At 34.1% G+C, this 22,449-nt stretch overlaps 1 protein-coding gene and 1 long non-coding RNA gene across 5 annotated transcripts; both read right to left on the reverse strand.

Moving 5' to 3' along the window:
* Positions 1–201: 201 nt before the first annotated feature.
* On the reverse strand, positions 202–10,427 carry LOC125213632. The gene is made up of 27 exons (XR_007174972.1): positions 10,289–10,427; positions 9,902–9,967; positions 9,703–9,820; positions 9,472–9,622; positions 9,116–9,302; positions 8,825–9,013; positions 8,556–8,638; positions 8,023–8,170; positions 7,806–7,887; positions 7,581–7,737; positions 7,422–7,491; positions 7,135–7,290; positions 6,571–7,047; positions 6,316–6,416; positions 6,095–6,222; positions 5,942–6,005; positions 5,733–5,859; positions 5,506–5,602; positions 5,373–5,426; positions 4,985–5,063; positions 4,786–4,832; positions 3,819–4,068; positions 3,550–3,724; positions 2,272–2,572; positions 1,985–2,178; positions 694–969; positions 202–601 (listed from the first exon to the last, which is right to left on the reverse strand). It is a non-coding gene; the product is annotated as an uncharacterized LOC125213632 (long non-coding RNA).
* Positions 10,428–11,594: 1,167 nt separating this feature from the next.
* Positions 11,595–17,780, reverse strand: LOC125213630 (kinesin-like protein KIN-5D). Of its 4 annotated transcripts, none has more exons than XM_048114277.1 (18): positions 17,377–17,772; positions 17,170–17,302; positions 16,452–16,607; positions 15,887–16,363; positions 15,628–15,725; positions 15,403–15,559; positions 15,244–15,313; positions 15,089–15,165; positions 14,878–14,991; positions 14,678–14,794; positions 14,429–14,590; positions 14,092–14,250; positions 13,535–14,011; positions 13,068–13,165; positions 12,386–12,468; positions 11,966–12,051; positions 11,757–11,869; positions 11,595–11,620 (listed from the first exon to the last, which is right to left on the reverse strand). In XM_048114277.1, the coding sequence occupies exons 1-17, from the start codon at positions 17,634–17,636 to the stop codon at positions 11,762–11,764; spliced, it is 2,832 nt and encodes a 943-aa protein (XP_047970234.1). In that variant the 5' UTR covers positions 17,637–17,772; the 3' UTR covers positions 11,595–11,620; positions 11,757–11,761. The 4 variants fall into 4 exon arrangements, with proteins under 4 accessions (XP_047970234.1, XP_047970233.1, XP_047970236.1 ...); XM_048114276.1 differs by having other exon boundaries at positions 11,963–12,051; positions 17,377–17,766; XM_048114279.1 differs by lacking the exons at positions 11,595–11,620; positions 11,757–11,869; positions 11,966–12,051 and adding an exon at positions 12,936–12,999 and having other exon boundaries at positions 17,377–17,780.
* Positions 17,781–22,449: the final 4,669 nt, after the last annotated feature.

Here is a 22,449-nt window from a genome sequence, read left to right on the forward strand (position 1 = left end):
GCGCCAAAATGAACCACCCCTTTTTTCGCTCATCCCACCCCTTTGTTGCTCATCCCGTCATTTAGAGACTGAAGGGTAGAATTGGGAATTTATCATATGAGTGAGAGCTTGTGCTTCATTTCCGACCATAGTGGAGGCCCAAAACAGAATGATTTGACCATAACCGAACGCCATTTTTGCAACATGTTAGTGGGCCACGTCTGATACAAAACTCCCCTAATTCTTATCAAGTATTTTTACATGACAAATGCTATATGGAAAAGCGAACGAACCCTAAACAAAATACACACTATAAAAATGTCTAAAAATGCCAACATTGAGACTTGACAACATTGGCCGGAAACATATTTTAAATATCATTTTTTAAATATCACACAATGACAGAATTCAGAGTACACATACCATAGCCTCATAAACAGCTTCTGCCTCCTCAAACCTGACGAATAGAAAATGCAAGATATTAGCAAGTCATATATGGAACCCTATCATCCAAAAAGCCACAGTAACTTATCTGTGATGAGACTATCAAGAGTACTCTCTTTAAGTGCATAAGCAAGCCTCTTGTTCTGAAATGGCAGCAACAAAAGTTGTTTCGAAAAGTCTGCAACAAAAGTGATAACAACTTCAAACCTGATTTAACACCCCAACAATCATCAATATCAACATGACTCAACAAAAGCAATAACAACTTACTTGCATTGGAGTATATAGGGTTCAGGACATATTTACAAGATCATGAAGAGGCTGAAGTCAAAATTCTTCGCAACCTGCTAGAAATGATAACAATTGTGAGGATCTCATGGAAACAATGCTGAAGTGGTATGTCAAAAATAGCATAATAATTGTCTTATTAGCCCGGCATGAAACTAGTCTATCAGCATCTACTACTATGTCATCCATTGTGCTGCCCTCGGGGTCAACAATTGCTTGTGCCAATTCATGGCACACAACTTTCATTCCTCTAACCGTCTGGAAAAAAAAACAATAAGTCTCTCAAAAGAAAGCTATAATTGCCCAAATAAATGTAGAAATGACATTGGACAAACAAAACAGAATCGGAGGTATTGTCAGTAGACAACATTAAGACGAAAAATTAGAAAAATAGATAAACAAAGTTCTGATTCAAGCAATAAGAAAAGTGCTAATACAATTTTGAAAAACAATTCATTTTGTGAGATCATGTGAATATACAAATTATGAAGGTTATGCAAAGGTCTTAACAGAAGCAATTCTATAAACATTTTTAGATATTACTAAACAGCATTGACCACTCAGTCTTGTTAGATTTTAAAAAGAGGGCAGTGCATATGCTTCCTTTGTAATGTACAAACTTTCAAACTAAAATCCAAAAGTTATTTACACAATTAGCTAGTTAATGTGTAACCAATAGATTAAATGTGATTCAAAGACTATTTATTCACCATATCTAATAATAAAAAATTATCACACTATTTGGTTCTTTGGACCACTTTTTTCAAAAAAATTATCACAATTTGGTTCTTTGGACAACTCTTTTCAAAAGCATCGAGGAACAAATCTGGGCAGCTATCTCAAGGACATACCTAATCTTTTGAAAAAGCATTTCATTGAAAAATACTCCTCATCTTTACCCTATCCCCAATCAGACTTAATAACTACATTTTGGCACATCATGCATAGGTATTTAATCAAACATTGGATACTGGTTAAGATAGTACATATTTAAAAAATATTCAATTCAAGTCAAAACAACCAGAATCATTTGCAATAGACTTACATACACACACATACACATACACACACACACACTATACACAAATATACACAATGCACGAACTATAAACACACAACACATACTGCACGAACTATAAACAAAATACACACACGATAAACAAAATACACACTCTATAAAAATGTCTAAAAATGCCAACATTGAGACTTGACAACATTGGCCAGAAACATTTTTTAAATATCAGACAATGACATGACTTCAGAGTACACATACCATAGCCTCATAAACAGCTGGTTTGTGGTCTTTGTCCTGCTCGAACCTGACGAATAGAAAATGCAAGATATAAGTAAGCCATCTAAGGAACCCTATAATCCAAAAGCCATAGTAGCTTAGCTTATCTGTGATGAGACTATCAAGAGTATTCTCTTTAAGTGCACAAACAAGCCTCTTGTTCTGACCTAAAAAGTCTGCAACAAAAGTAATAACATCTTCAGACCTCATTAACACCCAAATAATCATCAATATCATGACATGACTCAACAAAAGCAATAAAAACTTACTTGCATTAGAGTATATAGGGTTTATGGTTTAGGGTTCAGGACATATTTGCAAGATCATGAAGAAGCACGAGTGAGGCTGGAGTCAAAATTCTTTGCAGCCTGCTAGAAAAGACAACAATTGTGAGGATCTCATGGAAACAATGCCGAAGTGGTATGTCAAAAATAGCATAATAATTGTCTTATTAGCCCGGCATGAAACTAGTCTATCAGCATCTACTACTATGTCATCCATTGTGCTGCCCTCGGGGTCAACAATTGCTTGTGCCAATTCATGGCACACAACTTTCATTCCTCTAACTGCCTGGAAAAAAAAACAATAAGTCTCTCAAAAGAAAGCTATAATTGCCCAAATAAATGTAGAAATGACATTGGACAAACAAAACAGAATCGGAGGTATTGTCAGTAGACAACATTTAGACGAAAAATTAGAAAAATAGATAAACAAAGTTCTGATTCAAGCAATAAGAAAAGTGCTAATACAATTTTGAAAAACAATTCATTTTGTGAGATCATGTGAATATACAAATTATGAAGGTTATGCAAAGGTCTTAACAGAAGCAATTCTATAAACATTTTTAGATATTACTAAACAGCATTGACCACTCAGTCTTGTTAGATTTTAAAAAGAGGGCAGTGCATATGCTTCCTTTGTAATGTACACAGTTAGCTAGTTAAGACGTACCCAATAGATTAAATGTGATTCAAAGACTATTTATTCACCATATCTAATATTAAAAAATTATCACACTATTTGGTTCTTTGGACCACTTTTTTCAAAAAATTCTCACACAATTTGGTTCTTTGGACAACTCTTTTCAAAAGCATCCATGAACAAATCTGAGCCGCTATTTCAAAGACATTCCTATTTCTTTTGAAAAATCATTCCATTGAAAAATACTCCTCATCTTTACCCTATCCCCATTAACTACATTTTGGCACATCATGCATAGGTATTTAATAAGACATTGGATACTGGTTGATATATTACATATTTAAAAAAAAAATTCAATACAATTCAAAACAACGAGAATCATTTGCAAAAGACTTACACACACACACACACACACACACATACACATACACAAACACATAGACACACACTATACACAAATATACACAATGCACGAACTATAAACACACTACACATACTGCACGAACTATAAACACACTACACACACAATAAACAAAATACACTAATGCCAACATTGAGACTTGACAACATTGGCCAAAAACATTTTTTAAATATCTGACAATGACATTACTTCAGAGTACACATACCATAGCCTCATAAACAGCTGGTTTGTGTTCTTTGTCCTACTCGAACCTGACGAATAGAAAATGCAAGATATGAGCAAGCCATCTAAGGAACCCTATCACCCAAAATCCATAGTAACTTATCTGTGATGAGACTATCAAGAGTACTCTCTTTAAGAGTATAAGCAAGCCTCGTATTCTGAAAAGTTTGCAACAAAAGTAATAACAACGTCAGACCACAATTAACACCAAAATAATCAATATCATGACATGACTCATCAAAGAAAATTTACAAGATCATGAAGAGGCACAAGTGAGGCTGAAGTCAAAAGTCTTCGCAACCTGCTAGAAATGATAACAATTGTGAGGATCTCGTAGAAACAATGCCGAAGTGGTATGTCAAAAATAGCATAATAATTGTCTTATTAGCCTGGCATGAAACTAGTTTATCAGCCTCTTTCACTATGTCATCCATTGTGCTACTCTCGGAGTCAACAATTGCTTGTGCCAATTCATGGCACACAATTTTCATCCCTCAACAGCCTGTTGGAAAAAAAAAGTGAGTTTCTCAAAAAAGCTATAATTGCCCAAATAAATGTAGAAATGACATTGGATAAACAAAATAGAATCATAGATATTGTCAGTAGACAACATTATGAAGAAAAAATAGAAAAATAGATAAACAAAGTTCTAATTCAAGCAATAAGAAAAGTGTTAATACAATTTTGAAAAATAAATCATTGTATGAGATCATGTGAATATATAAATTATGAAGGTTATGCAAAGGTCTTAACAGAAGCAACTCTTTAAACATTTTTAGACATTACTAAACAGCATTAACCACTCAGTAATGCAGTCTTGTTAGATTTTAAAAAAGGGCAGTATATACGATTCCTCTGTATTGTACAAACTTTTCAGACTAAAATCCAATTTTTTTTACATAGTTAGCTAGTTAAGATGTCCCCAATAGATTAAATGTGATTCAAAGACTATTGATTCATCATATCTAATATTAAAATTTATCACACTATTTGGTTCTTCGGACCACTTTTTTCAAAAAAATTATCACACTATTTGGTTATTTGGACAACTTTTTTCAAAAGCATCGATGAACAAATCTGAGCAGATATTTCAAGGACATACTTAATCTTTTGAAAAAGCATTCCATTGAAAAATGTTCCTCATATTTACCCTATCCCCAATCAGTCTTAATAACTAGTACATTTTTGACACATCACGCATAGGTATTTAATTATATACCTGTTCAGGAGAACCATATTCTATGATTCCCAATGCTTCATTCCAGTCTGTGAAAGATGATAAGACATTGGATACTGGTTGAGATATTACATTCCAATCCAATTCAAAACAACTAGAATCATTTGCAATAGACGTACAGACAGAAAACTCTTAACAACAAAGAAAAGCATATGACATAGACAATTAACACATCAATTACCTTCTCAACCAAGTAAGGAAGAAAGTTGTTGCATCTGCTTTTGTCATAGTGTAGCCCTCATTTCTCAACAGATCCAAAGCTTATCGAAGTTACAGAAGATCAAGAGTCAAAAGATCCGAGATAGTCTAAATATGATAGATAAGAATTCTCAATACATATATATTCACTGACTATAACATCATCAGAGAATCATTAACAATTTGTAATTTTAGCTATTCCACAAACAAACTGAATAAACAAATGTTCTAGTAACAAGTGTCTTGAGAACACTCATCAAATATGCTACCACTCATTTCTTTTTCAAAAGTATCATATGATAAATTCAGACAGACAAGCACTCGAGCATGCTGACAAAAAAAAACAGACAAATTACTAAATTCCAATTTACCTTTAATACTATATCTAAGACTTCAATCACCTCTCTTCCCATGGATGGAAGAGCCTGTATATCATAAACAAACAAAAGGTTAAAAGAAAATTTTAAGTTACACAATCAAACCTAGAATTTATGTTGGAAGAACCTTTTGAAACATCTCAATGCCATCAACTTGCTTTTTGAAAGTAAGCACTTAAGAGCCTCTGATGCAGATCCTCTCGAAAGTATTGCATGACATCATTCTGTTTGAGAAATAAACAAAGTCACTTACTAGCATCTATAAAGAATGCAACATATCATAACATACAAAAAAATTACATAAGCCACACAGATGCCAAAACAAGTCAACATTGATGGTATGTTACCACTTACCCAAACCCAAAAGCTGACAAAAGTTCTAAAAAAGTTGTATGAAGGCTAACCCACAATATCAATAAAGAAATCTTAAAAGAGATCAGAAACCTCTAGATTTCATTCTTCACTCTTGTAATATGCACATCTAAACAACAGAAAAATATTTGTTAGGAAAAATGTCACAGAACTCAAATTCATAAATAGATAGCTGGAGGGCAACTAACGACCAAGTCGATCAATTTGAAAGTAGAAATCCTTGATCAGAAAGGACTTAACCATCTTCTGATTGACCTGTAATTATTAACAATTAAGTTTGTTTAGATGATGACTTTGGAATCACTTAAGTGCACATAGTTAAATATGTACAGACTACTACTAACCTCTGGTTTTTTCTTAATGTGTTTGGCAAGATGAACATAATCTAATGTACTGAGTGTCCCTTCTAAACAGAGGGAGGAAGGTGATATCGTAGCAATTATACATGTCTTTGTTTCCCCTGCCAAAGAATCTTTCAGCAACCTCGTTAACTTGCTATCTCTGATATTTCATGATACATAGATGACAAACTTATGTAAAGTATGATATTCACACAATTATCTACCTGTAGGGTATATGATCAGAATATTAAACTAAGGAATTAATGACTCGACCAAGAGTCAGCAAACTTTTGTTTATCTCACCGGCTTCCCTTGCTCTTCCATGCTAAAGAAAATGAAATATACTATATTCAAAACATTTTTATCGTATTGTAATGAAAAATAATTGAATTGGGCTTCCAACTTAAATTTTGAATCAAGTTGGTTGGTGAGTCCATTCAGAAAAGGCCAAGAGAAAAGTCTAAGCACAGATTTCTAACCTCTCTAGCACCGGAACGTGAAATATTCTCTGATCCAGCCAGGTCGACTAACTTTAGCTTCCCACATTTGATCATCTCCTCTCCTTCTGGATCACACTCATTGATATGAATAGCGATACATAATACAGAGTGAGAACGGCTGCTCTGTTTGTTCAGAAGGGTCTCTGCTGTTCTCGTCTTGGTAAAACCTTTCTCTAAGATCTTATATATTTCATCAGCTGTTGACACAATCTCGTCTTCAAATCCCCTAACAAAAGTTCCGCCTTTGCCATCCTCCAAGAGAGCTACTGGATTCTTTGATTTGTCTTTTATGAATTTCGAACATTCACCCGGCACCAAAACATCTGTTATTTCCACATTGTAAAGTTCTAAGAATGTGACCTTCAGGCTGTGCTTAGCATTTTGAGCTTCTGAGATGTCAAAAATTAGTCTAATGGCTCTTGGAATAACCCCAACATCACTTGGGATATCACCATTCTGCAATGAGAAGAGTTTAATCAGCATACCATTTTACTAAAGATGGAAGCATAGGGGGTACTAAAGTTCAAAGACTCAATATCAAACCTTTTTTCTTGACCCATCCTCCGTAGTATAGGCCTGCCCAGGTCTAGTTTGCCCGTAGGCAAAGATGGTAGAAGTATAGGCATCCAGAACATCAAATACAATGGGACACACTGCTTGATCGTACAAATCCTTTTGCTGGGATGATGGACCAAAGACCTAAATATAATACAAATATAATATTTCATTCTTTTCTCTTATAATATGTACCTCTAAACAACACAAAAATATTTGTTAGGAAAAAAGTCATAGCACTCAATAAAGTAGATAGTTGCAGGACAACTAACGACCTTGTTTTAGTCGACCAATTTCAAAGTAGAAATCCTTGATCAGGAGGGACTTAACCATCTTCTGATTGACCTGTAATTATTAACAAGTAAGTTCGTTTAGATGATGACTTTGGAATCACTTAAGTGCACATAGTTTATTATGTAAAGTCTACTACTAACCTCTGGTTTTTCCTTTATGTTTTTGGCACGATGAGCATAATCTAATGAACTGAGTGTCTCTTCTAAACCGTGGGTGGAAGGTGATATCGTAGCAATTATACAGGTCTTTGTTTCCCCTCCCAAATAATCTTTCAGCAACCTCATTAACTTGCTATCTCTGATATTTCACGAGACATTTTAGATGACGAATCTGATGTTAAGTATGATATTCACACAATTATCTACCTGTAGGGTATATGAGCAGAATGTTTAACCGAGGCATTTATGACTCGACAAAGTGTCAGCAAGCTTTTGTTTATCTCACCGGCTTCTCATGCATGAAAATAAAATATACTATATTCAAAACATTTTTATCATATTGTACTGAAAAATGATTGCATTATGCTTCTCGTGAGTTCATTTAGAAAAGGCCAAGAGAAAAGACTTATCACAGATTTCTAACCTCTCTTGCACTGGAACGTGAAATATTTTCTGAGCCAACCAAGTTGACTAAGTTCAGCCAAAGTATTTGATGCAGCTTTGAGGGTGTCACCATCTCGTTCAGCAGTTAAGATTGCGACAAGTTGCAAGGATTTTAACGGACTACTTATCTGGCAAGAGGAACACATGGAAAGGTATAGCACACAAAGACAACAAAGCACTAGAGACTCAATTCCATCAACTTGCTTTTTGAAGTCAGCACTTAAGAGCCTCTTACTAACATCTACAAAGAATGTAGTATATCATCACATGCAAAAAAATTACATAAGCCACACAGATGCCAATGGTTGGGCCAGAATCAATGTTGCACATAAAATTGCGGTTCATGCAAAACCTAGAACCTAATCGAGGATTGAGCTAGGCCAAGGGGTGGACAGATTTTGCAAAAGTAAGAGACAGCATTGAATTGCCTCAATCTTAGGCTATGTGGGGAGTTGACAACACCGGCAAGAAACATTTTTCAAATGCCAAACAATGAGCTCAGAGTACACATACCATCAGCTACACTCCCCTCAGTGGGTACAGAACCCACAGCCTTTGGAACAGCTCCTGGCTCGAGCTCCTTGTACTGCTCAGACCTGGTAAGCAGAAAATGCAAGATATAATGATCTCGATTATAAGAAAATTCATTTCATACAAGTTGCATTTTAAATAGAGACTGAGAGCTGCATATGTTAAATAACAAGTACAGCAGGGAAGATCAGCGTACACCATTATAAGAAATCATCCAAAGTATAAATCAAAAATTATCCAAAAGTAAAAACCTCTTGCAATCTTTGCTTCTTTATTTCATTTAGTGCTAAAACAGTCTCGCCAGCCCAGCTAGGGTGTCATTGCAGATGCTTTCTTACTGAGATGCACTTCGGTGACAGTAGTAAAGAAGTCCATGCCAAGGACAGCACAAACATCGTGAACTGTGCTCACAAGTCAGTAACCTTGTTCAGCCCGTCACTCTAGAAAACCAAGAAAGACAAGCCAAGAACAATTCACTGTTTAGACTTTAGAGAGACAGTCCGATAGCATTTAACAAACTCGGCATGTAAAAAAGAAGTCACCTTTTTCTTTTGAAGATCTTGAGGCTGAGCATTAAACTCATCTAATTTTTTCATGGATAGATTGGACTCATCAACTGAGATATTCTCAACCTGGACACTAGTTCCAGCAATCTCCACAGATATCTTCTGTATTTGAGATTGAACATCAGAATAGCTGTTCCTTCTTCGTTCCTGACGTCTTGTCAGGCTGCAAAAAAGTACACAAACCAAACATTGTAAATTTTACTAATTGAGATACTCTTCAGCAAGAATAATTTTACACATGTGCCACTCGCTTGAGATGATTACCGCATTACTATAAAATCTAGAGCTATAAGAAAATGACATTATCGAACACCATGAGGTCCATCACTTACAATTCTGACATAAGTCTTTTTCTCCAAAAGCTGATAAGAGATTGGTGAGTTCAACTCTAGCATCTGCCAGTGTCTGAAGAAGGTGGGCATTAGATTTCACAGCCAGGTCAACTTTTCTCTTATACACATCCAAAGTACTCCTGATCTAAGCCTATAATGACAAAGGTTAAAACATATTCCTATAAAAAAGTATCAGATATTAAGTATATAACAAAATCAGAAGCCAAAAACCTGAGTTTGGAAGAGCAGAAGGATCCCCTGTCAACCCCCAATCATTTCAGACACTTCTTTTGTCTGACATCATCCAGATTTTTCTGGAGACTTCTCCAAAAGGTGTCATACCAACCATCTACATAACATAGATGTCAAAACAGCTAACTTGGAAATTTAAAAATAATGAGATGTAGATGGAAAGTATTGAAATAATTACCTTGGAAATAACCGCCAAAGCTGAGAAAACTGCATTCCTCACAACAGGTGTTCCATCATTAAAGGACTGATAATCCATACAAGATCAATTTAGAGAACACAAAGTTGCTAAGGACCCATCATAGTACAACGATAAATTAAACAATTTGAATAGTGGCTTAACATAAAAATTAGTTCATGCTTTTTGCAACAATGTACATAAAGCTAAGAAAAATCTAGAAGTGAGATATAAAGTTATTTACAACGGAGCTACTCAATTAGAACAATATGATGATTCAGAGACATATTATTGATAGAAATATCAATATCAGGTGTGAAAGAAGTAATTGATTAAAAAATCAAAAATAATCATGCATGATTGAGAGAACACATTACGCTACTAACTAACCTCCATGCATGTGGGAACATATTCCTTGTGAACCTCAAGTATGGTCGCTTGGTTACTGTTTCATCAATACAAAATGTAACACAGCTCAACGCCAACGATCTTACAAGACGAACTATGTTTTTCACTGCCACCTTCATATCTGCAAGAAAACTAATAATCAGTAGGATTAAACCTGCAGAAAGAACTCTCTCATAACGAAACATTATAAACACTACATCTTCTTTTGTTCCTCGAGCAAACATGCATATAATCAATTGGTTCAAACAATAGGTAAGCCGAATTAGGTGATTTTGTGGTAATTTCAAAACATACTTCCAAGTAGGTAGCGGAAACTATAGGAAAACGCATTCATATATTATGCAACTTATGACTGGTAATTCCAGTGCCCGAGAACACTTCATTTAGATAGCATGTGATCAACAATGCAGCACAAGGAGGCTTGTGCATCTTGATGTCAATGATTGAGGCAAATACATGAAAATTTGTGAAACTGCAATCACTTAAAATGTCCAAAATAATAAAAGTCAACCTAGAACACACTGCAAAATGATAGAAGACAATAAAAAGTTAAAAATCGGATAGTTTAGGAGAAAAGGCTAGAAAGCAAACAAGATACTACTTCTAAGCACAAGGAAATGATATTATTGCAGAGGTTAAACAACAATTCAGAACTGAAATAAAGGAAGATCATGCCTTCAACAGTGTCAGTTAGACTCAAGCATCCGGACTTGTGCATTGCCTGAAGAGTTTGGTAACGGCCTCCGTTGAAGTAGGTTTCTTCTCCTACAATTTCTCCTACACATCGTCACCAAATATCAAGCTCATGTTAAGCAATGATCAAAACTCACATATGCATTTACAAACTCAGGGAGTGACTGGACTGAGATTTTATCTTATTAACTCTAAGGGCTGTCGGCTGTCGGCTCTATTCCAATTCCAATTAGAATAGGAAATAATCGCAAAATCTAAATATGACATTTGTACAATTTAAAACACATCTATTATCACTTTTATGGGGCATTGTAATTTAAAAAATAATATAACAAAGAACTGGACTAACCAGTAGTAGAGGCAATAAGAAGCGACAACGGGCCGAAAAATGGGTTCTCCGGAAATGGGTGCTAGGATCCATAGCAAGGTTGCCCAGTGCCTATATAGCTTCAACTGCAACCATAATGTTTTTTTTCTTTTTGGTTGCCCTTTTTTTCATTCTTCTTTTTCTTTTTCTTTTCCTTTAATTTTTTTTCCTTTTTTTTCTTTTTTTCCTTTTTTTTTCTTTTTTTTCTTTGTTTTCCTTTTTTTTTCTACACTAATGTGTACATCTGTGATAACCTGCAAAATTCAAAAATGTGGTGCAGGTAACACCAATTACTTGGTCACGATATTAACACCAAGAATATGTTCTAGATGAAATCAAGAAAAACCTAGACTAAGTTGTAGACTTGTGGTCAAGGAAACTTTAGCATACCTTCTTTAATGTTCGACAAAGTTCTTAAAAATCACCGGGAGCAATCTTTTTCGTGGATGCAAGTTCGGTCTGTTCAGCACAGCCTCTTTCCTCTCACACCATTTTGAAGCTTTCTGAAAATATAATACAAAAAGTATGAATAAAAGGCCACATTAAATTATTTTTTAATAGTTGTAATAGGCAAATGACAAAGATAGGACACTTACCACCTCTTCCCAAAATCCAGACTTCTCCAAAGGCTTCAATATATCAATTGGACCGACAAGGTCATCATACTCATCTATCTCCTGAGGTGCTGACAGGGAAGATATCTTAGACTCATAAAATACGACCATAAATATAAGCCTCTAAGGTAAAACAACAAGAAGGTATAATAGCAGTATCATTTACAAAGCCAGCTTCAATTTTTAAAGCTTAAGATGGTTGGGCCAGAATCAGTGTTGCACATAAAATTGCGGTTCATGCAAAACATAGAACCTAATCGAGGATTGGGCTAGGCTAGGGAGTGGACTGAATCTGCAAAAGTAATTGACAACATTGAATTGGCCCGATCCTAGGCTATGTGGGGAGTTGACAACATTGGCCAGAAACATTGTTCAAATGCCAAAAAGAGTTCAGAGTACACATACCATCAACTACACTCTCTTCAGTGGGTAAAGAACCCACAGCCTTAGGAATAGCTTCTGGATCGGGCTCCTCGACCTGCTCAGGCCTGACGAATGGAAAATGCAAGATATAATGATCTCAATCATAAAATAATTCATGTTATACAAATTCCATTTTAAATAGAGACTTTGAACTGCGTATGTCTAATAACAAGTATAGCAGAGAAGATCAGCATACACCAGTAGCATAATAAGTATAAAAAATTGAGACACTTGACCAAAAGAACATAGTGTTGTATAAAATCTAAGTAAGAACTAAGACTGGATCACCTGCATGGATCTCCCACAGTTAAAACAATAGCTATCAAATCGACTATGTAAGACTATGCAAATGCTCTCAAACACTGTCGTCGGAGTGATCAACAAACTATGCAACATAACATTCTTACAAAAGGAAGACTCACAACATCAATAGAATAAGAACACTACAAAATTAAAATAAAAAACTATGTATCCACTTCTTGGAGACATTCTCGTAACTGGCCTTGCTAATATGAGAGAAGATGAGTATTACGATTATACAGGTCTTTGTTTCCCCTCCCAAATAATCTTTCAGCAACCTCGTTAACTTGCTATCTCTGATATTTCAAGAGACATTTTAGATGACGAATCTTATGTTAAGTATGATATTCACACAATTATCTACCTGTAGGGTATTTGAGCAGAATGTTCAACAAAGGAATTTATGACTCGACCAATTGTCAGCAAGCTTTTGTTTATCACACCAGCTTCCCGTGCTCTTCCCTAGTAAGAAAAGAAAATATACTATATTCAAAACATTTTTATCATATTGTAATGAAAATTGATTGCATTATGCTTCCAACTTAAATTAGTACTCCCTCCGTCCAAAGATAAATGACTCATATTCCTTTTTGGGACGTCCCAAGATAAGTGACTCATTTCCTTTTTTGGTACCCTCTCTCTTACTTTTTCTCTCTACTTTATTAACTCTCTTACTTTATTCACATTTCACTTTACTAACATAACCCCATTTCCTTAAATCTTGTGTCGAAAAGTTTGTGGTCACTTATCTTGGGACGGAGGGAGTATCAAGTTGGTTGGTGAGTGCATTCAGAAAAGGCCAAGAGAAAAGACTTAGCACAGATTTCTAACCACTCTTGCACTGGAATGTGAAATACTTTCTGAGCCAACCAAGTTGACTAAGTTTAGCATCCCACATTTGATAATCTCCTCTGCTTCTGGAGTACACTCCTTGATATGAATAGTGATAGAAAATACAGAGTGAGAAGGGCTGCTCTGTTTGTTCAGAAGGGTCTCTGTTGTTCTCCTCTTGGCAGAACCTTTCCCTAAGATCTTATATATTTCATCAGCTGTTGTCACAATCTCATCTTCCAATCCCCTAAGAAAAATTCCCCCTTTCCCATCCCCCAAGAGAGCTATTGGTTTCTTTGATTTGTCTTCTATGAATTTCGAAAATTCTTCCGGCACCAAAACATCTGTTATTTCCACATTGTAAAGTTCTAAGAATGTGACCTTCAGGCTGTACTTAGCATTTTGAGCTTCTGAGATGTCAAAAATTAGTCTAATGGCTCTTGGAATAACCCCAACATTGCTTGGGATATCACCATTCTGCAATGAGAAGAGTTTAATCAACAAACCATTTTGCTAAAGATGGGAGCGTACTAAAGTTCAAAGACTCAATATCAAACCTTTTTTCTAGACCCAGCCTCAGTAGTGTAGGTCTCCCCAGGTCTAGTTTGCCCGTAGGCAAAGATGGTAGAAGTGTAGGCATCCAGAACATCAAATACAAATCCATGACACACTGTTTGAACGTACAAATCCTTTTGCTGGGATGATGGACCAAAGACCTAAATATAATACAAATATCATAGTATCAACACCAACAACTAGGGAAGCTAGAGCGAATTTTAGCTGCAGCTATGGAAAACCTTCACATATTCCTGTATAAAACTATCTCTAGTCCTTCCTACATGAAAATCAGAAAACCAAGTTTTAAATAAACCATGGTAATTGATTAACACAAACCTTTTCAAGATCTGAAGAATGCTTGGAAACTTCGGTATTCATGTCACCAATTACCGATTGAGAGTTACCATCAAGTTCTCCAGCTAAATCTCCTAAACTCTTGATTCCCGAGCCATACTTGGTTTTCAATATCACTAGATGATCTTGAAGTTGTTCAGCAGCCTATTAGTACAAAAGTTGAGAGAGTTAATAAATTCAGTATCTAACCATTTCATAAACCACAAGTCCTTGTGCATGTATGCACCATACCTCTATCTTTGAAGATACAAACAGATGCATATCTTCTTCCATTGCTTTAAGGTGATGTTCTTGCTGCGTGGTGGCAGATGCTACCGCCTTATGTAAGATATCAAACTGTTGAGCCCTCTATGGAACATAAACGACATTATAAATAAACAATATTTGATCTGAGACAATATACTTGGGAGTTTTGATGTAAGTATTCTGACCAATTTCGGCGAACAGATTAGAGACATCTGATTCAGCAGTTTCCAGTTCCTCTCGGAGGCCAAGTGCTTGTTCCCTCTATCGATTTCCATATGTTTGATATTCTCTAACATCACCTGAAATGTTTGGCATAATGTATGCAAAATTCAGGGTATATTTCTCTTATAACTTCCAAGAAAAATTTACTAAGTTTAATAATACTCCACACTAAACCTTTTTCTCAGCCTCATCCTGGAGAAAACGATCTTTTGGTACATAGATTTCATTATTTTCTCTTGTAACATGCACCTCTAAACAACACAAAAATATTTGTTAGGAAAAATGTCATAGAACTCAATAAAGTAGATAGCTGGAGGGCAACGAACGACCTTGTTTTAGTCGATCAATTTCAAAGTAGAAATCCTTGATCAGGACGGACTTAACCATCTTCTGATTGACCTGTAATTATTAACAATTAATTTCGTTTAGATGATGACTTTGGAATCACTTAAGTGCACATAGTTTATTATGTAAAGACTACTACTAACCTCTGGTTTTTTCTTTATGTTTTTGGCAAGATGAGCATAATCTAATGAACTGAGTGTCTCTTCTAAACAGTGGGTGGAAGGTGATATCATAGCAATTATACAGGTCTTTGTTTCACCTCCCAAATCATCTTTCAGCAACCTCGTTAACTTGCTATCTCTGATATTTCATGAGACATTTTAGATGATGAATCTTATGTTAAGTATGATATTTACACAATTATCTACCTGTAGGGTATATGAGCAGAACGTTCAACCAAGGCATTTATGACTCGACCAAGTGTCAGCAAGCTTTTGTTTATCTCACCTGCTTCTCTTGCTCTTCCCTGGTAAAGAAAATAAAATATACTATATTCAAAAACATTTTGATCATATTGTAATGAAAAATAATTGCATTATGCTTCCAACTTAAATTTTGTATCAAGTTGGTTGGTTAGTTCATTCAGAAAAAGCCAAGAGAGAAAAAGCCTTAGCACAGATTTCTAACCTCCCTTGCACCGGAACGTGAAATATTTTCTGAGCCAGCCAGGTCAACTATGTTTAGCTTCCCACATTTGATCATCTCCTCTCCTTCTGGAGTACACTCCTTGATATGAAGAGTGATAGAAAATACAGAGTGAGAACGGCTGCTCTGTTTGTTGAGAATGGTATGTGATGTTCTCCTCTTGGCAGAACCTTTCTCCAAGATCTTATATATTTCATCAGCTGTTGTCACAGTCTCCTCTTCCAATCCCCTAACAAAAATTCCCCCTTTTCCATCCTTCAAGAGGGCTATTGGTTTCTTTGACTTGTCTTGTATGAATTTCGAACATTCTTCTGGCGCCAAAAGATCTGTTATTTCCTCGTTGTAAAGTTCTAAGAATGTGACCTTTAAGCTGTACTCAGCATTTTTAGCTTCTAAGATGTCAAATATTTGTCTAATGGCTCTTGGAATAACCCCTGCATCACTTGGGATATTACCATTCTGCAATGAGAAGAGTCTAATCAACAAACCATTTTGTTAAAGATTGCAGCATAGAGGGACACTAAAGTTTAAAGACTCCATATCAAACCTTTTTTCTTGAGCCACCCTCCATAGTGTAGGTTTTCCCAGTTCCAGTTTGCCCGTAGGCAAAGATGGTGGAAGTGTAGCCTTCCAGAACTTCAAATACTATGGGGCGTACTGCTTGATCGTATAAATCCTTTTGTTGGGATGATGAACCAAAGACCTAATTTTAATACAAGTATCATAGTATTCATCACAGACAACTAGGGAAACTAGAGCAAATTTTAACTGCAGCTATGGAAAATTTGGAAACTACTGAACATCAACACATATATACTCCATACTAAACTACAGAAACAAATAGAAAGAGAGATTTTATTTATTAACACAAAATGGATCGAATGAATACAAAGTATGAGCTGAGACTTATATATACTACCTACACTATACACGTGATGTAAACTAGCTATCAACTGACTAACTAATCCAGCCGGCACCAATGGTCTTCTTCTGTTTCCCTTCTCAAGAATCACTGTGTGTTGCATTTCTCATATATATGTCTTCAACTCTCTCTAGTCTTTCTTATGTCTTCAATTCTCTCTAGTCTTTCTTATGTCTTCAATTCTCTCTAGTCTTTCTTGTAGTAAATTGAGCAAATTAGGTTTTCAATAAAAAAAAGAAAACAAAGCAAACATAGAGTCATACCTTGTCAAATAGGAAAGTCCATTCAATTTGCATATTTGCAAATAAAAGAAAAAGAAAACAAAGCAAATGTAGGGCCATACCTTGTCAAATAGGAAAGTCCTTTGAATTTGCTTATTTGCAATACTCTGAACCAAACAAACTTCACTTCTGCTGTCATTGCAAGAAATCACCATAGGTGTATGGAATCTAGCCTCATCATCCTCACTCAAAGGCCTATCAATAAAACACAAATTACAAAAGAAACAACGTTACAACTAAACTATTAATGAACTAAATTAATTTCTAACCTGCACCGCACAATGACCCGTACATTGACGCATCTATCTTTATCGTGCTTTCCACTGCAATTCCCCTCCCCCAATCGCGGATTTCTCACCGCCCGAGTTGTTTGTAACGGTGATATACACACCATTCCGCCGCTGCCTCTTCTCCGTGAAGCTTCGTAGTCACTGAAAATCTCTAACTCAAGTAACCTACTCTTTCTCGGCCTCTCGCTTCGTAGTCGCTGAAAATCAGGGTTTTCATACAACAGAATAAGGGTTTTCATCTAATTTGAATTTTGAATTAGGTCATAGTGAAAACCCTTTAAAGTTTAAACGCTTAATAATATACGGGCCTACCTTTTTATTATTATGTTTCTCTTGAAAATAATGCTACAAACTTTTTATCTCTTTTCTTTTGTTTCGCTTTTAAGTGCAATTAGGTGATTTCGTTCCATTTTCATTTAGTTGGTTTATGTGGCAGTCGTATATACTATTCCCACCGACCGTTGATTACGTGGCATTTAAATTTCTCACGACTTCCGCCAAAGCCTCATCCTCAATGCATGAGTTTTGTACGGACACGTGACATTGATTTTTCTAATGAGTTATACTACATGCATAAATCACGATTAAATACACACACAACGACAAATTTTTGGCACGTTATTTCCTATGTCGATCTATACTAAAATGAAGGAGTCGGACGCGGTAGATTTTTTTTACTACACGTGCACCAACCCTGCTGCTTTTTTAGGGTTTATTCTACTAGTCCTGCTTTATGAATTAAAATAAAAAAATATCTCAACGAGCGGTGGGATTTGAATTCGTGCTACAACTCTGCGTTGTCAACTATATTGCAATCTGTTGGTCATAGATTTGTAATTCACTTTGAAATGAAAGAGTAAAAGAACGGATAAAAAATTAATAATGTGAATAATAGTAATTACTCCATCCGTTCCTGAAATAATATCCCATTTCGCCATTTAAGGATGTGATTCAAAGTCTCATTTACCTTTTTCCATTCTAAGTATATGAATCCCACCATTCATCTAACTCATTACGCTCATATTCCTTGCATCCCACAAGAACATGCACTATTTTTTTTTTAGTCCGTCCCACAAGAAATATGCAATTTTTAAATTTGGAAACTCTTTTCTCTCTCAGAGGTGACTCGTTTTCCACTAACAATACTTTAATTATTTTTTCTTCTACTTCTATCATACTTTATCAATTGTGTATTAAAATCTGTGCCCAATCAAAATTGTATATTCTTGTGGGACGAAGGAAATATTTAAAACATCAATGAGTATTAAAGAATTTGTTAAAATAAGACCGTTAATGACAGATGAAATGAGTATTAAAGAATAGTATATATATATAAATATAATTGAGGTGGCTTATGATTTATGAAACATTATTAAGGAATCTCAAACTCCTAGTAAAATACACCCGCATATTATTTATTACTTGTACTGCTATTTGTGAATCAATTTAATCCCCACAGTAATCAAAATTTCAAAATTGTGAGCCAAACTTTTACCTCCTAGATTATATGGATACATTTATTGAAGAGTGATGCTAAATGACCACATTATGGCCAGCCATACGAGAATAATTTAGTAAATTTCAGTCTAATTTAAAAAACAAAATATTAGTTATAGTTAGTGGATGACTTGATATTACTTATATATCCTTTGCCTTATCTTTGCTTATTAATTCTCACCTCAAGTTTTCAGACGAGAGGGAATTTGCATATTTCAAAATTTGAAATAAAGTTACATTAATAACTACTCGTATTTAATAGCCTCTAATTGGAATTTGAATCAAAGCAGACAATGATCAATTGAGTTTTTTTTTAAAGCCCAATCGAATAATGTCATTTGATTATATACTCGAAAGTGTATTATAATATTTTTAGCGAAATTTATTCCATGAAAGTAAGCTCTCGTGTACAATAGCATGACTAATTATAATATCATTTTAATTTTGACCGTATTTTCTCCTCTTAATAAATTTTTGTGATACTATTAATAAATAATAATGAAATTAAATTATAAAATTACAGAAATTTTTATTAATTCAAAATATATATAATTATGAAACTTAACAAATAACAATAGAAAGTAAAATTAACAATGAAAATGATAAACTAAAACAATAGAAAATAAAAATAATATTCTAAGTTTTGGATTCCTAATTGTAATTAGGAGTATTTTTTTTATAGCTATAATTCACAATTTTAAATACTTAATGATTTATTACTATAAATCCACACCTACCAAAAGAAGGAATTAGTCGTAAATTCACGGGGACTAAAATTGGACGTGTAACCAACCTCATAAGATTGAATTGATGAACTCTGTCTTGAATTAAAAGTTTGATATTATAATTGATATTTGATTCAATTGAGATATTATGAATTAATTTAAAACTTTGATTGTTATGAAATAAAACTAGATATTTGGGGAATTTAAATAATTAAAATTGAACAATTTAACTGATTTTAGACTTAAATTTTGGATTTTAATCGAATGACTAACTCTAATGTTTAATTGAACAATTGAGGATAATTTGATATTTAATTCTATTTATTTATGTTATGTACTACAAGTTACAACTGATGCAATTAGATACCTAGTTTGATCTATGATTCAATTAAACCAAGTCAATGATTGTTGAGACTAATGCAACAAAGTTTTAGACTTTAGATTATTGTGATACAATTAATGAGTTTAATTGATCTTTGATCCTAGTTTAAAAGTGGGATTTAAAATTACTCCTTCCGTCCCATTCAAGATAGCCACATTCTTGAGTGGCACGAGATTTTATGAAGTGTTGTTAAGTGAAATAAAATAGAGGGAAAAAAGGTAGTGAATATTTTAATGAGAAGAGAGGAGGTTATTTCCATAATTGGAAAGTAGTCATTTTAATTGGGACAAACAAAAAATGAAAGGCGGTTAATGGGACTGAGGGGGTATAATAGAATGATTTAACTAAGTATCCAATTTAACTTGTACTCAATTCTATAACTCAACAGAATATTGGATTATTGTGATACAATTGATGAGTTTAATTTATCTTTGATCCTAGTTTAAAAGTGGGATTTAAAACTATAATAGATTGATTTAACTAAGTATTATATTCAATTGACTAATTAAGAATAATTTATACTACTTGATTCCATTGATTCCATTGGATAAGTATCCATTGGATATCTAGTTTGATATTCATTCAATTAAACCAATCAAATCAAATTTTAGATTTAACGACCGAGTACTTGACTTTGTAATTTATGTTATGCACAATTCAATAACTCAATCTACTGAGAAATTAATTTGACACAATTAATAATTTGAATTAACTTTGATCCTAGGTTAAATTTGGGATTTTAATTTAATGACTCAACTAAATCTTACAACCAATTGATTAACTGTGGATAATTTGATAATTTTATTCAATTTATCTTATATCCAATTGATACAATTGCATATCTAGTTTGATGTTTTATTCAATAAAACCAATTAACCGAATGATAAGATTAATGTAACAAAAATTTAGATTTAACTGAGTAATTGACTTTAACTGATCTTTGAGCTTATATCAAATTGGGGATTTTAATCGAATTATTTAAACGGAAAATATGACACTTTGTGAATGAAACGGCTTTGTGAATGAAATGGATTTTAATATAGAATTGTTAAAGTAAAAGAAAAGGGAAAAAAAATAAAAGAGAAGTAGTGTTAGTGGAATGTGGGAATCCATATTATTAGTATGAGAGAAGAAAAAAAAAGTAAGAGAGAAATTGTTGAAAACTTTCATTTTTTGAATGTGCCCTATATTTCATGGACAACCAACAATAGCAAATGTGCTATATTTTTCGTGGAATGAGGGAGTATAAGCTTGCGGATTGTTGAGCTTTTTTTTTTCTTCATTTCCTATGTTCAAAAGTTTGACAAAAAAATACATGTGCTTTGATGCAACTTAGGATCCACGGGAGATGAACGAAGAAGTTGAGCACCAGGCTGCAGGCACTAGCAGAAATTGGACATTTATTATGCACATACCAATACATATCTCTTCTCTCTTCTTCTTATCCTACCATAAATCTATCCAAAATTTTTACAGAAACTAAATAAAATGTAACAATTGATAGTTCCACATGAACTTTTTTCAAAATCGTTTTATAATTTTCATAGAAGACCCAAAAAATCAAAGTGAAAAAATGTCATGTCACAACTACAATCTCCCTCGCTATTGTTGCACCAGCCCGAGATTTCTTAAAGTTGCCAATTTTCGTGACAGGGAAAGGGAAGGAAAGTGAAAAAAAGTGCCTTTTCTTAGAGAGGTTGGCAGGAGAAGGAATTACAGAAAAAAAAAGGATTAAAATGATAATTTATTGTACAAGGATGTAAATGTCATAGAAATTAGAATTAAACCTGAAGTTATTATTAGATCGGTTTTTTTCTATTAAACCAGATTTATGGCCGGCCATAATGTGGCCACGTAGCATTTCCCTTTATTGAAAGTCCAAAGTCAACTTCAATTGTGTCACGTGAGAAAACATGAGTGTTTCAACTTTCAACCTTCTTCGCAACTGCGCATATCGTGGAGTAATTATTATTAATTAATCTTATCGCTATAATAAAATGAATAAAGTTGCATTCAAATATATTATTATTTGGTTGAGTGATGCTAAATAATCACAATATGGTCAACCACTTATATTAGTAAATTAAAATATTAATTATAGTCGGTGGATAAATTTAAAAGACTTTACTAACTGTAACACCCCGTCTTTTCGGTACCTTTTCACGTTGAGTTTTATTTTGAGAAAGAGCGAGTGATAGACCTTGATTAAAATACTGTCTTTGTTTTGATTAGTTGGGAATGGAAATAGTGGATGCTTGTTTTGGTCATTGATTAATTGTGTGGTGAAAATAATCGATGAGTTTGATGTGAGAGTCATCGGTGTAAAATTGTGCGTCTGTCTATGTACTTGGAATAACACCCAAGTACTAAAATAATGAAACACCACAATTTAATTAATATACTAAAATCTTATATATTTTGGGCCTTATCACTTTTGTCTATTATTAT

The sequence above is a fragment of the Salvia hispanica genome, chromosome 3 (genome assembly GCF_023119035.1).
Source record: "Salvia hispanica cultivar TCC Black 2014 chromosome 3, UniMelb_Shisp_WGS_1.0, whole genome shotgun sequence".
Classification (NCBI taxonomy): domain Eukaryota; kingdom Viridiplantae; phylum Streptophyta; class Magnoliopsida; order Lamiales; family Lamiaceae; genus Salvia; species Salvia hispanica.